This window comes from Leuciscus leuciscus, assembly GCF_965113295.1.
Source record: "Leuciscus leuciscus genome assembly, chromosome: 13".
Classification (NCBI taxonomy): Eukaryota; Metazoa; Chordata; class Actinopteri; order Cypriniformes; family Leuciscidae; genus Leuciscus; species Leuciscus leuciscus.
This window is the reverse complement of record NC_138737.1, coordinates 7,668,190-7,685,392: the sequence shown is the minus strand read 5'-3', so window position 1 is coordinate 7,685,392 and position 17,203 is coordinate 7,668,190. Positions and strand designations below refer to the sequence as shown.

At 36.8% G+C, this 17,203-nt stretch overlaps 1 protein-coding gene and 1 long non-coding RNA gene across 4 annotated transcripts; one reads left to right on the top strand and one right to left on the bottom strand.

The window, feature by feature from the left end:
• Window positions 1-317: 317 nt before the first annotated feature.
• Window positions 318-15,272, bottom strand: kif2a (kinesin family member 2a). 3 transcript variants are annotated; one of them, XM_082188155.1, is made up of 21 exons: window positions 15,066-15,272; window positions 13,031-13,125; window positions 12,478-12,600; window positions 12,334-12,388; window positions 8,418-8,552; window positions 7,287-7,387; window positions 7,053-7,148; window positions 6,559-6,613; window positions 6,281-6,443; window positions 6,096-6,186; window positions 5,845-5,908; window positions 5,667-5,758; window positions 5,372-5,514; window positions 5,018-5,222; window positions 4,786-4,896; window positions 4,621-4,688; window positions 4,228-4,344; window positions 2,870-3,020; window positions 1,811-1,912; window positions 1,499-1,634; window positions 318-1,398 (listed from the first exon to the last, which is right to left on the bottom strand). In XM_082188155.1, the coding sequence occupies exons 1-21, from the start codon at window positions 15,124-15,126 to the stop codon at window positions 1,313-1,315; spliced, it is 2,250 nt and encodes a 749-aa protein (XP_082044281.1). In that variant the 5' UTR covers window positions 15,127-15,272; the 3' UTR covers window positions 318-1,312. The 3 variants fall into 3 exon arrangements, with proteins under 3 accessions (XP_082044281.1, XP_082044279.1, XP_082044280.1); XM_082188153.1 differs by lacking the exon at window positions 4,228-4,344 and having other exon boundaries at window positions 15,066-15,271; XM_082188154.1 differs by lacking the exon at window positions 4,228-4,344 and having other exon boundaries at window positions 13,031-13,145; window positions 15,066-15,267.
• On the top strand, window positions 8,465-11,768 carry LOC309512539. Its single transcript, XR_014211069.1, has 2 exons — window positions 8,465-10,622; window positions 11,706-11,768. It is a non-coding gene; the product is annotated as an uncharacterized lncRNA (long non-coding RNA).
• Window positions 15,273-17,203: the final 1,931 nt, after the last annotated feature.

The window sequence follows — 17,203 nt, the reverse complement described above, 5'->3', positions numbered from 1 at the left end:
TCTCTCCTTTTAGCTCAGTGTAACAGGACCAAATTATAAAACACCGCCCCCTAGGACAATAGCTTTGGAACTGCATCCACTCAAATGGTCTCTATCTATCTCTGTCCATCTATCCATCTATGCTTTTTAATTTTAATAATTAACTTAATCTTTACACTACTTATTACCCTTGGGTCACTTTCGTTCTCAACCTTATTGGACAGTCGCCACAATCTCTTGAATAAAACTATTTTTTACAAAGGCAAGAAATCACAGTTTAAGTACTCTTAAAAACAATAATCAAAAGGAAAGTAAGGAAACAAGATAAAAAGGCAGAATTTTGTTGAATAATTCTTTATTTAGCAACCACTGAGTTGAGAGGTGCCAACACTGAAAACATCAGCAGCGAATAAGTGGTATTCCCTATTTGTTATGAGAATCTTGCTGTAATTTAATACACTTACACATTTTAATAGGCAATGTGAGAATGTTGGGAAGTTTTCAAAGTAAAACACCAAGGGATGAGTGTTTTGGTGGACTGTTAACTTCCTTTCCACAAGGAAACATGATATGGCACAAAAGCATTCTACAGATAAACAGATGAGAGAGACGGCAAAGAGAATATTATGTGGAAAAGGAATAGCGGTCTTTGAGAAACCAACAAACTAACATGACTGCTGAATATTCTCACATTCATTCACATAACCTCAACATTTTTTCCCCCAGTGCATTAAATGCTTCTTTGAGAACATCTTAAACTTCAATAAGTATGCCTTCAAGAAAAGGCAAGGTGAAACGGAGTAAAATGCTATAACAGCCAATCAACAGAAACCTTCACCGTGCCGAGTACGGCAAACGGACCCCCAGAAAACAAGGCTATTTAAAGTGCAGATGAACCAAGTCAGTCATGCTGGGAACGGAGTGATAATCAGTTGCTGAGTGTTCATGCATACAATTAAGAACAACTTCGAAGGAAGGATTTCAGTGGTACAACTAAAAAAAAAAACAAAAAAAAAAAAAAAGGGTAGAAAATGTGAGTATCAACTGATACAAATCTGTACCCTTAACTACAATGAAAAAGTAAATAAATAAAATCGATACTAATAAAAAAAAAAAGAATTCTAACACTTTCCTCAGAATCTTAATCATTCATCAAGGGTTTTAATGATGAGCAAAATCCCCTTATTTATCCTCTGCTGATTTGTAAGAGAATCACCTAATGCGTTATTTCACATGTGGAAGTAGGAAAGAGTTTCTTCAGAATACTTCTGAATACTATCATGAAGCCTACAAGACTCTTGTATTTGTTGTTCCTCCGCGAGCAAGTTCCAGACTACAGCGCGCGGGGCCGCTTGGGGTTAATCTGCTTGCTGGCTTGTTCTTCTTCTTGGAGCGTAGAACGGAATGACCTCACTTTATCTGATAATACAAGCAGACACACATCCATTAATACTCCATTCCATCAGGAAAACATTGAACTCTTCTGATTAAAGGAAAAACTAAAAATTCATTGCATTACCTCGGAGCTCAATAAAGATCTCGATCTTCTGGTCAAGAATCTGCTCGAGCTGAGAGGAGTAGGTGTCCACATCATAGTCCACCTCCTCAGTCATCTCCAGGAGAACCTTCTCGTCCTCAAGCCACCTGATAGACTCCTGTCAGCACAAACAGTGTGAACATCATCATTAGCAATTCCCTTTTTCAGTTTTGGGGCAGAAGCTTATCAGAGTATAAATAAACAGAAAAAAAGCAAGCACAGCAAACCAAACGCTGATATAAAATAGCCTGAAAAGCTCTAGAGTGAAAGCACAGTTAAAACCAAAACAAACACCTGAAACACAGCCCTGTGGTCCTCCAAAACCTGCTCCTCCATCTCCACCAGCTGAGACACTGCTTCATGGAACGTGAAGAGCTGAGGGGAGACTTCCTCTTCCTGTCAATATTCAAACACAAGCATTTATCAATGTATGATCCACGGTATCTAAAAGGAGTGAGGCAACCAATCGATTGCCTGTCTAATTTTCCTGTTTATGGTTTCAGTCTTATGCTTACAAATGATTAGCAATACTTATCTTTATAAAGCATGAATACATTGGTGACAAATACAGCCTTTATAAACACATTAAAAAAAATACTAAAATTTAAATATAAATTATTTGAGATGGCAGGGTTTATCAGCTATAGTCCTTTTAGCCCCACCCCCTTTCTGTGCTCGTTGTGTTCTGTCTTCCGGTTTGAATTTCCACAGCATGGACATATAAGATCTCACGGATTTATGAATGAACAGCTCGTTTTAAAATCTTCCCGGTCAACTGACATTTGTTAGACATCCTAACAAATTGTTGCCTTTGGCTTGCTCAGTTGCGGATATTTTGGGGATATTTAATTTAATTTTATCAATCAATAAATTCCTCTTGAAACAAACTTTGTTGTATTATTTTAATTTAATACTGTGAAGCTGCTTTGATGCAATCTGTATTGTGAAAAGCGCTATACAAATAAACTTGACTTGACTTGACATCCGCTTCAAACATTATAGTGCTCATGACAACTTTTGGTAACTCTACAATAAGTAAATCCACTTCACCAGCTAATTACTCCTGGACCTACACCAAAATATACAGCAACCACAAAAACTGAAGTAAAAAAAAAAAAATATCTAAACATGGCTGCGCACTTGTTTCTCTGCGCATAAGCTCTATACTGCAGCCAGCCACAGACGGGGATCAAAATGTTTTGGCTTTTTTTAGGACGTGTGCAGCACACTTGTAAGTAGACAGATGGTCACAAAATATACTTATAAAAAGTATAACATTGAAGTAGTTGTCATAATGTCATCAAGCATGCATTTTTAAAGTGGAATAAGTAATAGGAAAAGATGTGTTTTTACATTCTGTTCACAGAGCAGTTTGAGGTCATCTCTCTGAGGGGAGTTACCCAACTCCCAATCCTCATCCATGATGTCCAGCTGGTTGATGGCGTTGACATTGGGGCGGATTCCCTCCGTCACAGCATTAGGATCCACGGTCAGCTCCTTCACTCTAAATGCACAGATTGACAGCATTTATGATGATGTTTTTAGAGCAATCATGCTGACCTAAATGACACCATGCACAGGTCAAAGGACTGAAAAGCTTCAATATAATCTGGGTACTTACTACATAGAACAATTATTTTTAAAAAAAGTGTAACCTGATGTCACACTGTATAGTCTTACCTTATTTAAAACAGAACATTACATTATTTAGTACAAAAAATCTAAAGCTTTATACTTTTAACAAGCATTGTGTGACAAAATCTACAAACAGGAACAAAAGTTAGTTTTTTAATTGTACTGAGTCATACAATTTGTAGCCATTTGTGCAGTTAACGCCAACTGTTTATGGTGTCATCTCATTTTTTTGAATTATGTACAGTGTTTATGTGCATTAATATTAATATAGGTGTTATTACTAAAGGAGAAGGAAGGACAAAAGCACCACAGAAATGCCAGACATTCCCAGGGTTAGAGAAATTAAATGACAGCAGATCATCAGAGGGGAAATGAAAAATGTTTACACCAAGCACAACCATTTGTGTGAGACGTGAGTGCAGCCAATGTGTCTAAAAATGAAACAGACAGTGGTTATACACATTACTGTGTATGAATATTTATTTTCCATGCATCAGTTAAAAGCCAACATGGGATGTTGGTTATCTACTGAGCAGTGCTGGGGAAGCTACTTTGAAATTGCCAGACAAGCTGCACTCATAATGTAATCAATTTAAGATTGTATTAATTAATGACTTTAATTATAATAAATCTATTGGATTAAATTATTTTGAATCAGAACAGTATTATTTCTGAGAAGTATTTACTGTTAAATAATTACACTAACAACTAATAAATCACCCTCAACACATGGATAAACAGCATTTAACTAAATATATTGATACAAACAAGCTGTAAAATTCTATGTAGATACTACTGAGCGGGTCAAATTAATCAGTAAATTATTTTTTTGAAGTAGTCACTGAAATGAAATGAACAATCTGATCTAAGGTTCTCACGAAACAAAAATTATAGTAGTTGTCATCGATAGCAATACCAGTGAACTCTGACAATACTTGATACCAATTTTGAGGTAGTGATACTTTTGACATCCCTAAACAGAACACAGTGATTCGATAAAATTAAACATCATTTGAGTGATCAACTAATTATTTTAGTTACTCCCCAACACTGCTGGAGTGTATCTGACTGAGAACAAGGTGGGAAGCTGCATAGACATGTGCTCATACTCATAGGTAGGAGACGGTTCAGAGCGACTTCCTCCCCCCTGAGAGAAGGGGATGTCAGAGGGGCTAATCCCAAACTCCTTTACTCTGAAGACAGTCAAGAAAGAACAGAAAAAAACAGCAAGAGAGAAAGAGAAGAGCACAGCCAATCAGGAGAGACAAGTTACGACAAGACTTTTTCCCATCAGCATATCAAATCATTGGTAAATAAAAAAAATACTTTTTTTAAAAGACACTAAAGGCAACATTTTTAGTGATATTTAAAATATCTTCAAAATGGTTGAAAAAGAAAACAACAGCTAGAAGCTATATTGGCGAGAGAGTTCTTTTTCATAAACGCACAACACAGTGCCAAGTCCTCACCTGTTGGCATATCTTAGAGTGTTCAACGTGTTCTCACAGGAGGCCATACCAGGAGAGATGGTGGCGATCTGAACAGGCAACAGTCACAATTAGAGATGTGCAACCAGGCAAAAGTAAACTTAGCCAAATCCCAATGTTTGAGAAAGAGGGCTTAATCAAACTTACCATGCATGTCCTGGAGTTCTCACCGATAAATGAGTCTCTGAGGACCTGTGTTAGCTTGCTCGCTCTGAATGGGGTGTGAGGCTTATTACGGCCCAGAGCTCTGATACATTCCTAATATTTGGGACATGCAAGATCACAATGATTAACTTAAATTCAAAATGGCACCTCTTGACCAAAAGGTTGCCAACCCATGCTCTAGTTTGCTCTGGGGTGGTATTTTTAAGGCGCTGACCTTTAGAGCCAACAGACTCTTGTTGATTTCGGCTCCCTCTAAACGAGTCTGCCGATCAGCGCTGGACGTGTCCGCTCCACGCTCGTTACCCGCCAGATCAATGAGTGAGAATTTGCCATGCATCTTGCCCTTCCTTCGTAGTATGATTTGAAAGACGGCGTGGCTACGGGACGAGTGGGCATTGGCTGAGGTCTGACCTGATGTCCTGAAATGGTAAATAGGAAGGAAATTCAGGACCAATTACACACCAAAGATCATGAATCGTATTTTGGAAACGATTTAGAGATATGCATATTTTATACAGCAGCATATCATTCAGTGTACATGTTAATTGCTTTACCCAACGGGTATTACCTGCAGCTGTTTCCCATTTCAATGAGTTTGAGGACGTCCTCAGTGCATTTGACATCACGTTCCTGAAGTCCAACCACTTGCACCTGCTGCTTTCCATCTTCTAGCACACGCAGTTTAGCCTTCCGATTCAACAGATCAAATACCTAAGACGACAAAGACTTTAAACAAATTGTCCTTTTAAAAAAATAGGCTTTAATTCACATCACAGCCATGAGTCATCAGTTTTCTAAATGGAAACAAATGGTACACCACATTTTCAATTAACAGAAAGCGAATGTAACTCAGAGCCACTTGCCTTTCCACTGTAAATTTCAAAGAACGTTGCGTAAACCTGAAGATCCAGCTTCTTATAGTTTGGTTTCTTCAGCATGAGAAAAACATCTCGAGCTGTGTGCACGACACAAATATAAATGAGTTGTTTGAATGAAATTACAAGATGAAATAAATTACAGGACCAAATAAACATAAATTACCAGCTAATGCATAGATTCCTTTAGAGCAATCCTGGTTCTTTCCTGAAAAATCTCCACCCATGGTCTAAAACAAAAAGGAATTGATGAGCTTTATGTCCAATTATAAAAAAAAAAAATATATATATATATATATATATATTTATATATATATATAAATAAAATGAGCAGTACAGGTATTGTGGTATTTTTTGTAGCAACTATCCAAACAGAATTTTTCAAAATCTCAATTATATTAAATAAACACTTCTTACATGAGTTTTTCCACTTCCTGTTTGGCCATAAGCAAAGCATGTGGCCATTCCTCTATCAAATATGGTTTCCACAAGAGGTCTTGCAGTAAACCTTTGGAGAGAGCAGATAGAAGTTATTTTCCTCTGACAATGATCAATTATATTGAGAAATATTCTTGTTTAATGAGCAATGAATGATCCTCTACCTGTAAACCATTTCATTTGTTGTGCTGTCATCAAAGGCATAATCGAAGCGGAATGTTTGGTTCTCTAGGTATCGAGTCAGGTCCACCTTTTGTTTTGGTTCATGAACCATGACAACATCTTTACTTGGAATAGTGATCACATCTAGGTCCTTTACTGTCAACTCTACAACACAAATGAGAAATAAATGACAAAATACATAAGTCAATCAATTTTTAAAAAGGTTTATCTTATTTAAAAAAAAATTAAAGTACGCCAATTGTCCTTTCTGAGGCATTACCTTTTTTATTGAGGGGTCGTTTCCTAACACAAACACATATTCTGTGCTCTTCAATCTGTCGAAACATGAATTACGTTTTACTTCTCAAAGTAAAATGTTGTACTTAACACCCAAGACTGAATTATAAAATATTGCAGGTTATCGTTTTTTTCTTTTTAATAGATTTTTTTAACAATATGAAACATTGTAATTTTGTTTTCAGTATTACTGTTATTATCATCATCATCCTTAAAATGTGAATCTCAAATACAGCTTGTCCGGGTAGTATTCCACCCCAAACTCAAATAGAGAAAATTTGCGGAATAAATAATCATCATAATAAAAATAAAACAATGAATAATAAATTAAATAACAATTACCATAATAAAGAAAATATGGAAAAATATAAGATGGTAATATATATATTTTTTTTAATAAAATTTCATTTAAGATAAATTACTTAAAACTATATATATATATATATATATCCCAGATATTTCTTTATTAATACCTACCAAATCTGTCGTGGTTAGTGGTCGATAGTCCAAACTTGCTCTGAAGTCTCTGATCATCTGAAGTATTTCATAGTTTGGAACCGTTGTATCAATCTCCTTCAAAACAAAAGCACATTCACAATAGGAATACCATCAGGTGAAATAATCTATTAGTCAAACCTGAGAAACACATTACAATTAGAAGCTTAGAGACAAGGCAGAGAGATATAATGACAGAAAGATGAGAAGTCTCACCTGTGCTCGTTTCTCTCTCAGTTCCTGTTGCTGTATCCTGCGCCGCTCCCTCTTCTCCTGCAATTTTTCCACTTCCTTCACACAGTTCGACTTCCTCCTTGCTGTTAGAGAGCACAATTCCATTTTAACAAAGCCAACAATCGCTTCCTCTCTTACAACCCGCCCCCTCCCACTGTATCTCCCTCTAAAAAAAAAGTGTGTATTTGTGTAGACAGAGTGGCTATAGAGGCAAGCCAGAGCCTCTGGCAGCTGGCACATGGTAGCGCCAACAGCCCTCTCCATCTTAAAAGAGCTCTATTCTATGAGCAATCCTTTTCCAAAGTCATTTATCTATGCGCTCTTGATTGTCCTCAACATATCTGAAATGACTGCTATTACTTGCAAACAATAGTATCAGTAGAACATGGAATAAAAGATTAGGCCACATAACAGTCATTAATATTCATTCAGACTCTAATTTCATCTACATAAAAAAAGTGTGCAATTTGAACAATGACTCATATTGCAACACTAAACTATGGGTAGGAATTTTTAAACACCTGATGATTTGACTTTTGGAGAGTTATGATCTAATTCCAAAACTATTCTCTAAGCATCTCAATTTTCAACAGCATAGGGGCATAAACATACTAAAATATGACTGAAATAACCTGACAATAGACACTGCATGGATCAGATCAATTCAGAATTGTTTGACAAAGAATCACAACACATCTGTGAATCAATAAACAAGCAAATAAATTCAAGCAAATCAGTCAAGAAAGCTTGTAGTTCTGCCCAAAGGATGTGCAGTATCGTGCGGTGCACAGAAAACAGGTTGAGCATTTTGATTCCAGATTAATTCGGCAGACAGACTCTTGTAAGCTTCATAAATTCAAAGCAAGAGGATTAATCAGGACAGTTCAGAGTCATGTCAGCGCTGCCATTCACAGACATTCAGAGGGGCGGCTGGGGTGTCCAAACCACACCCCACAAGATTTGAGCCAAGATACAAACAGATTATCAAGGTTAGGTTTACTGCAAAATTAAGACTCCAAAAGGACGCTTTGTCTTTATGCATGACATGTTTTCCTATGGGGAAAAGGGGGTTGACATGAACAAACTGAAAAGCACTGAGGAGTGTCATATTACCGTTCTGTTGCTGAATTAGCTGACTTTGGGTCTGGCTTTGTGTGGGCTGAGAGGGTTGTTGTGCAGGTGGAGGGGGTGCTGATTCTGGCTGCTGCTGCTGCTGCTGTTGGGCCGGCCGTGCCCGAGTCGAGACAACTTTACAACAGAACACATAAGAGTCAGCAAATCACAGTCAGACCATGTCTGAAAACTTAAAAAGAGCACTCAAACATGCCTATGATGCACAAAAATGGCACTCAGGTAGACAAGCTTTCCCAATTTTGAAACGCAGCCCAGCCGGCATAGTATGGTAGTATGCTGAGACAAGTCATCTAATTTGAATAAAAGTTGACATTTTGATTACAAATTATAATATGAGGTCAAATTTGTTGATTTTACTTCTTTTTTTTATCATTCACAATAAGATCAATAAACTGTATTTAGAAAACAGATAGGGTGAATGTTAATTTCATGCCGACTTTAACCCTATAAAGCCTGCCATATCATATTTCTACAGCTAATGGGGTGACCACCTGGTTATTGCTCTGTAGCAGGACACTAGATGTGATTTTATGGGACAATGTGGAACACGGGAGTGAAACATACATTTTCTACTATTAAAAACCGTTCAAACCAAGAGTGAAAACTATAAAAATAAAGATACAGTTCTAAAAATCATTCAAAATATATAAGAATAGCAGAGTCCAGACCACAACCATAACGATAATGCCACAGAGAACACAAAAACAATGACTGCCAATCAGAATCCATCCTACTTTAAAGAGCTTGAGCATTTAAAGCGGCAGACGACAAAACTGAGCGTGCACTTATAATAAACAGAACATTATCGTTTGCTGGTGTAGACACTAATATTGTTATCGTTATCTCTACAGTTATTGTTCTTGATGTGAACGGGCCTTTATACTATGTAAATATTGATTTACATTATTAGGTAAAAAAAAAATCACATTTTATAAAAAATTAATTTCCTCATAGCGTCTAGTTTATTTTCCTTTATTAGCCTAGATGCAAACATTAAATGCATTTTTAACGGATTCAATGCATTTTTAATTTTTTTTTTTGGGGGGGATCTGGCAGGTTTGATTTTCTTATCCAGAATGTGTCTAGATGAAGTCCCGGCTGGTGTAGCTGTATTTAACGACAGTCCAGTCATGCCGTCCAGTCAACATCAGCAGAAAAATACTTATCTACGTATGCGTTGGCAGGGATTTTTCCCGTTCTAGCTAGAACATGACGGCTGCGAAAATAGATTTGTAAACAGCAAATCACATTTTTAGTATTATATTAGCTATTGTTGTATTGTAAGCTCCCAATTTCGAGACTGTGGTCACCCTAATTCTCAACATGATTAAAACTTTGCTGAAAAACCTATTGTGCACAGCAGGTGCATCGCATTGTATGTTTTATCCCCCACAATAAAAACTTAAAATCTTACTAAGACATATTATTGGAAAAAATAAGGTCACTACAAATGTATATGCATTTTATGTAGTAGTCTGCTATATTGTTATAAAGATCACATTAATTTACATTAAAAGTCAGAATTTCATCTTCCTATTTGCCCATGTCAACAACTGCACCAAATTGTATATTTCAGGGCCTCTAAATAAAACTGAAGTGTGGGCTCCATACAGAAGTGGACAGTAACAAAGTACATTTACTTGAGTACTGTACTTAAGTACACTTTTTGAGTATCTGTACTTTACTTGAGTATTATTATTTCTGGAAACTTTTTACTTTAACTTCACTACATCTGAAAGACAAATATCATACTTTTTACTCCACTACATTTCTGTCAAGGTCCTCGAGTAGAAAGTAGTAACGTCAGTCAGGGAATGATTTTGGTTGCATTTTGGTTGGAAATGAAAGTCAGGTTGACGTTAGAACACGACTGATGTTGGTTTCTGACGTCAACACGATTTTCATTTTCAACGTTGGGTTTGGTCTTCTAAATGCAAATTTTGTCATTGTTTTGGAGCACACTAGCTTATAGATAACAGTAAGGCTAACATATTCATACTAAAAGCCAAAAAACTTTAAATAGGGCACTATTTGAGGGAACAGCCATTTGGGTGTCCGAAACCATTGTGGACGTTATTGAGTGACTTATTCAATCTCACATTCAATCCCACTACTGGAACGGTGTTCTAGAAATACATGTGATATTGATATGAGGGTAGGCAGGCATAGATTCAACAGCATAAGGTACTAGGGATGCACCGATCCACATTTTTTCACTTCCGATCCGATCCCGATACCTGAATTTGGATATCGGCCGATACCGATACTATTCCGATACCAGAGCTGTGTTTGCTTTAATATTATTATTATCATTATTGTTTATTTTATATGATGCTGAAATAAACTCCTCTCAACAGGCAAGTATGATATGTAGGCCTACATATTTATGCATGTATGGTAAGTATAAGGTCAGAAAAGGAAGTCAGAAAAACAGTAAATCCTGTTAACAGGAAAAATCCCATTCTGAAAACAAATATGCAACTGTAGGTCATGTCAATATTTATTACATTCCCAAAATGTCAAATACTTGAGTCTTGAAATATAAGAAAAGTGCAAGTGTAAACATCTTACACACACACACACACTATCTAAAGGGTGATCCTCGCTCCGATGCTGTAACTCTATCGATGAATGCTCGATCAACATCAGCCATGTGCAAACAGACAAGCGGATTTCGCCTCAGACGCGCGTCAATTTCGCTTCAAACTTTTGCTTTTTACGAGCGTCAATTTCGCTCTGGGCGCGCGAATGGATTCAAAATATTCAAGCGTCCAACTAGACGCGGCAGACGCGAATTTGACGCGCTATTCGCGTTTGGTGTGAACGCACAGTAACGTGGTGCTTTTTTAAATGTTTGATTGCATTCGTTGTGTTGTACGACGCGAGGGAGCTTCAACGAGCTCTGAATTACGGCTTTGCAAACATTGCATTTTGCTGTCTTGCTCTGCGGTGTTTCCAGTGTGAAGAATTTCCACACAGCGGCCGCAAACTGCGGAATGGATTTCCTGAGCGGTGGCGTGTCTCATAACTCTGTCTCATTGAGCCGCGCCTCCATTCAGGAAATCCATTCCGCAGTTTGCAGCCAGCTAGCAGACTAGCCGGCGGGAATCACTTTTGGAGTCATTTCAGCAGACAACGTTAAAGCGCAGACATGACTCAAGGATATCGGATATCTCCGCAGGTTGGATCGGGAAAATCCGATACGTGAATTACGCTGGTATCGGTCCCGATACCGATACTGGATCGGATCGGCCCCATCCCTATAAGGTACTGTAAGTATTACATACAACAGTGCAACAATAATAAAACAAAGCATTGACATTTACTTTTTACTTTTGATACTTAAGTACTTTTAAAAACAAGTACTTCTGTACTTTTACTTAAGTAAAAATCAGTCTTTACAACTTTTACTTGTAACGGAGTAATATTTGACCAGTAGTATCTGTACTTTCACTCAAGTAAGGAAGTTGTGTACTTTGTCCACCTCTGGCTCCATATTCTTTTCTATAAAAGTCTGATGCATCAAATATTACTTAACAAAAAACAAATGCAAACTTTATTTATCTCGATTTTTTTAAATATTTTGTCTAAAGGTTCAAAGAATAATTATAGCTCTGAATATTATAATTCTGTTATACAAGAGTACCCCTGTCAAGATTAAGTGCTTGTGGAGTGTGCAATCTATGAAAACTACACAGCCTCAGACTGAGCACACTGAGCCTGACACATGCATGTGTCACCCCTTCATTTTGAAGCACCCAGCACGTGCAGTGCACACTACATATTTAATTAAATCAATTTAAATTTAATTAAATTTAATTAAATCAATGCAATTCAGAAATTATTCTGATTTATTGCGCAGCCCTAATCATGAGTCATATAAGACTAAATATACCTCTGTTGTCTCTGGATGGGATTTCACTTCTTCCCGGTGCAATAGTTCTACGATTCTGCACACAAACAAAAGCGTACAAAAAGGTTCAAAAGATGCGAACAATTAGAGTGCAAACTCAACATTTAACTGTGATCTTGTACAAACCTTAGGGATTTTGTTGACTTTCACGGAGCTGGGTGTAGGAGGCGGTGGTGTAACAGGGCTCAAGGAAATCTCTTCCTCTGCAGCAACATCTGGATTTAGTGAGAATATGCACTCCAAATCAATCTGTTACAAAAAAAAAAGAAAGTTAAAATTACAATAAAAAAACTTATATCCAAAACAGGGTTATTGTAGTTAACTAAAACCCTAAAAAACATTTTGAAATAAAAAAAATGTTAACTAAAATAAACTTCAACTTCAAAAATAACTAAATTTTTAACTAAAATGGAAAATAAAAAAACAAAAACTGATTCAAAATAGAAATAAAGACTATAAAAGCATCTCTAAACTAAAATAACACTGCTCATACCAAAGCATACAGAATGTCCTAATATTAAAAAAGGTACAGGCCAGCCAGGGTATGATTGCAGAATTCATATTTAAAAGGAACACGGCACGTGTCCACTGACTGAGGGCATACTGCACCCTAACAACACCAGAATGTTGTTCCATCCATAATTAATAACAAAGGCAGCTGAGAGGCTACTAGACTTACCTCTTTCCCTTTGGTGTCTCCATTTTCTATCCATTCCACAGTAACACTGTCATTATCTTCATTCAAAGAGGTCACCATGGCCTGGTGTATTCGCCCTGTAAGAAATCCAACAGCTCTAAGTGAGAAAGACAAATGAAAAATATTCATTCATATGTTTTGAAATTTTAAACAAGTTTGAGTGGATCTTGAAGAGGTCATGAACGCAAAAACCTGCATCAGAAGTTGTGCTTATCAACTACTGAAAAGTCTAGCATCACCGAAAACAAACAGCCATGTTTCCGTATCTATTATTCAGCAGAGCTATTCCTACTCGCACGTCTCCATCCCTGCAATTATTCAACAGCGGCATCAGCAGGAAAAAGCACATATTATCCTGCCATAAAACAAGCTATTTAAAACCCCAGCATGCAACATCAGGCCAAAAGTAAAAAGTCAAGACCCTGCTTTAAGTAAAAGGCACAAGAGACCTCCTCTGTTTAAAATGTCACAAGCACTGCTCGTCTTCAGAGTCAACAGTCATCTCTATTACGCAATACACAAAACTTCCCAAAGAGACAGGAGTGGTTTGTTTAACACGTCAACAGATCCAGGCTCATTCGTTTCTTTGATGCAAACTGAAGTTAAATATAACACAGCCTTCTCAAAGAGATAAAATCATAATCTGTTCTGACAGTCTTAAACATTGTATTGATGCTAATACCAATGAAATGCCACTGAATGCTCACAAGACACAAACTACACTAGTTTTTACTAAATCTACATTTCTGTACTAAGACATCAGCAGAAAATAATTTGATTGTCATTGCAGATTTACTGTCTTAATCTTAATTAAACATCTTAAATGTATTGTCTTTTTATGACCAATAAGATACAGATTATTTGTAAGTGTCCATAAAAAATATTCAGAACAATGCGTGTTTGGTTTTGACACAACATTAAATTAACTACAATGGAATTGTATTATTTAACAACAAGAATAAAGTAACAGTAGTATTATTACTATCATTGTTATCTATGCAAAGTTGTAAAGGGGAAAAAAATTTTCATCTGTCTTTGGACACATTTTTAACCTTAAAATAAATTGCTGTTCTTTAAAAAGTTGATTAGTTATCCAAACAATAAATTAAATAGGCTTCTTCACATGCAAAAGTCTTTATTTGGTACTATTTATGAGTGATTGAACTGTGAATATTGGTAATATATGTATATGTATGTATGTGTATATATATATATATATATATATATATATATATATATATATATATATAATAATCAGTCACTAATCATCTGTCTGTCTATATAATGCAACCAGTCCCAAGCTTCTGCTGTCAGCATTTCTTTTGGCCATTAGGATGAGATCAATCTCTGAGCCCACATTACATAACTTTTAGGGAACTTGCTTGTCATCTTCAAATCATGACATTACTGAGTCATCTGTCCATATTATTATGAATATGTAAACTCTCAGATGTCATCATAACTTCAAATGAGTGACTGATGTGAACTTAAGTTAGCTGAATCAAAACTTACAGTGAGTTTAAGGCTCAAAACTACCAAGCTAAACCAGCTGGTTTGAGTAAACCCAGCAACCTCCCTCTCTCCACACTTATTTACACCCAATCTGTAAAACAAAACATTCATTCATTTGCAAATGACCTAAGATGGCTAACCCACTTAAATCCAGAATCACCAGGACTTCCATGATTATATTCCCTACCAATATAAGACATGGATGTTGTTGAGCTCAAATCAAATACAATCGCACACATTACGAATAACTAAACAAACTCCACCCGGTTTAGCAGGTGGCTAACGTCAACCGACAGTTGCACTGTTGATTGACACAAGCTCGTTAACTACCCGGCAACCAGCAGCAACAGACCAAACTCAGCGCCATATATCGATTTATACCAGGCTCAACCACCTAAACTGTCGTTTCTGCCGTGTGTATTTGTGAGGTAACGTTAGCATCCGTTAGCCGAACCGGGGAAACGACTTTAACGGACGGTTACAAGCGACCCAAATATTAACTCACCATCGCTGCGCTTTATCTCCACAAAAATCCCCACGACGATCTTGCCGAAGGTCGCCGCCATGTCTCATTTATGGGACGATGGGAATAGTCAGGTAGACGGGCGTGTGTGAACTAAAAACAGTGTTTGTGTTTGAATTTTTTACATTTGTTGTTCCGTGTTGCTCAAAACCGGGAGGCGGCCACAGCGCGAGACATAAAGGGAGAGAGTACAGGGCGCGTGCGCGGGGGACGTCCGACTTGCGTGTTTTTTTTTCTACCCACAAGTCCCGCCTTCTGCGCTAGGATTGGCTAGAAGCAGCTGGAGGTTTGTGATCGACAGTTTAGGTAACCTTAGCAACCAGTGGAAGCGGGAAGGTTGCTGTGTGGTAAAAATAAAATGTGTTAGTGAAAGTAGGCAGAAAAAATATATTCCACATATAAAAAAAAAAAAACGTTTAACAAATCCTTCCCTCCATATAAATGTTCTTTTGTCCAGAAAGCTTAGCCTACATGTTTTTTTTTTAAAGCAATTTTTGGAGATATTTTGTTATTTGGTGTTGTTCTGGATTGTAAATGTGTTCAAATGTAACCATTTCATACACTGCAGTTGTGACTGATTCATTTTTATTTGCCCATGCACGTAATTTTAATGGGAATTGTGTGTGTGTGTGTGTGTGTGTGTGTGTGTGTGTGTGTGTGTGTGTGTGTGTGACCGTGTGTGTTTTCATGCCTTCATTTGTGTGTGTGTTTGTTCTGGATTGTAGCAGATTTTTTATATATTTTTGACAAATTAAAAGAAAATTCCCCATTTTCCCCATTTCCCATTCATTGGGGGTCATTCAAAATGACCTGCGAAGAATTTGTTAGCCTACTATTTTTATTACAACCACATAAACTCCTCGAATCCACTCAAATTATTTTTGTGTATTCCAGGTTCAAGTGTGACAAATCTCCCAATGTCTTGGACCACTCCAGTGAACATTCAATTTCTAAAAATCGAACGAAAATAAATTTGGGGTCAAAATGACCCGAGGAGTGGATGGGATTAATTCCCTTTTGAATTCATGTTCTGTTTCTTCACATTATTTCATAAAATGTTACTTAAAACAAAAAAGGAGAAAAAGGCAAAGAAAATGGGGTTAATGTCAATGCATAATTGTTTGAATTTGTTAAACTTTACTGATTCTATTAGGTCGACAAGATAAGCATGTTTATGAATAATAAATTATAAAATAAGTAGGCCTAAAATAAGTAAATAAACTATACAAACTTAAGAATTAAAGTACTGGGAACGAGGAATGAGGTCTATATCAATCAGTTTATCATGTAGTCAATCTTGTTCACAGCAATTTAGAGAAAGGTTGCGTTACGTCTGATTTGTTGTCATATGTGAGGAAAGTGAAACTCAGAGTTTCTTTTGTAGTGGCAGACACACACATTTTTTGTAGGATTAATAAGACTTACTGCGGTCGTCAGAATGATTTTTATTTTTAATGAATTTAAAAATATACATATATTAATGAATTTTTTAAAAAGTTTTAATGAATCATTCGAGTCACTAAGATGAATCAAAATCCACATCGCTACACCAAGTCAAGTCAAGTCAAGTTTATTTGTATAGCGCTTTTCACAATACAGATTGTATCAAAGCAGCTTCACAGTATTAAATTAAAATAATACAACAAAGTTTGTTTCAAGTGGAATTTATTGATTGATAAAATTAGATTAAATATCCCCAAAATATCCCCAACTGAGCAAGCCAAAGGCAACAGTGGCAAGGAACCGAAAAACTCCATCAAGTGACCTAATGGTGTCCTAAAACTCCATCAGGTGACCTAATGGAGAAAAAAAACCTTGGGAGAACCCAGGCTCAGTCGGGGGCCAGTTCTCCTCTGGCATTTATGAGCTAGAGGACGGATTGTAGTTTGATCTGTAGGATTATATGAATGCCTGGCTGAAGAGATGCGACTTTAATCTAGTTTTAAACTGGGAGAGCGAGTCTGAGCAACGAACAGTATCAGGAAGACTATTCCAGAGTTTTGGAGCCAAATGTGAAAATGCTCTCCCTCCTTTGGTGGTTCTGGATATCCTAGGTATGACCAAAAGCCTTGAATTTAGTGATCTTAAAGAGCGCGATGGATTATAGGGTGATAGAAGAT

Excerpts from the sequence above, each read along its gene's own strand:
- kif2a (XM_082188155.1), bottom strand. The coding sequence starts at position 15,126 with ATGGCGGCGACCTTCGGCAAGATCGTCGTGGGGATTTTTGTGGAGATA. Across the intron at positions 12,601-13,030 it reads GAGACACCAAAGGGAAAGAG|ATTGATTTGGAGTGCATATT; the intron begins GTAAGTCTAGTA and ends TTTTTGTAACAG. Across the intron at positions 7,149-7,286 it reads TGAGAGAGAAACGAGCACAG|GAGATTGATACAACGGTTCC; the intron begins GTGAGACTTCTC and ends TTTGTTTTGAAG.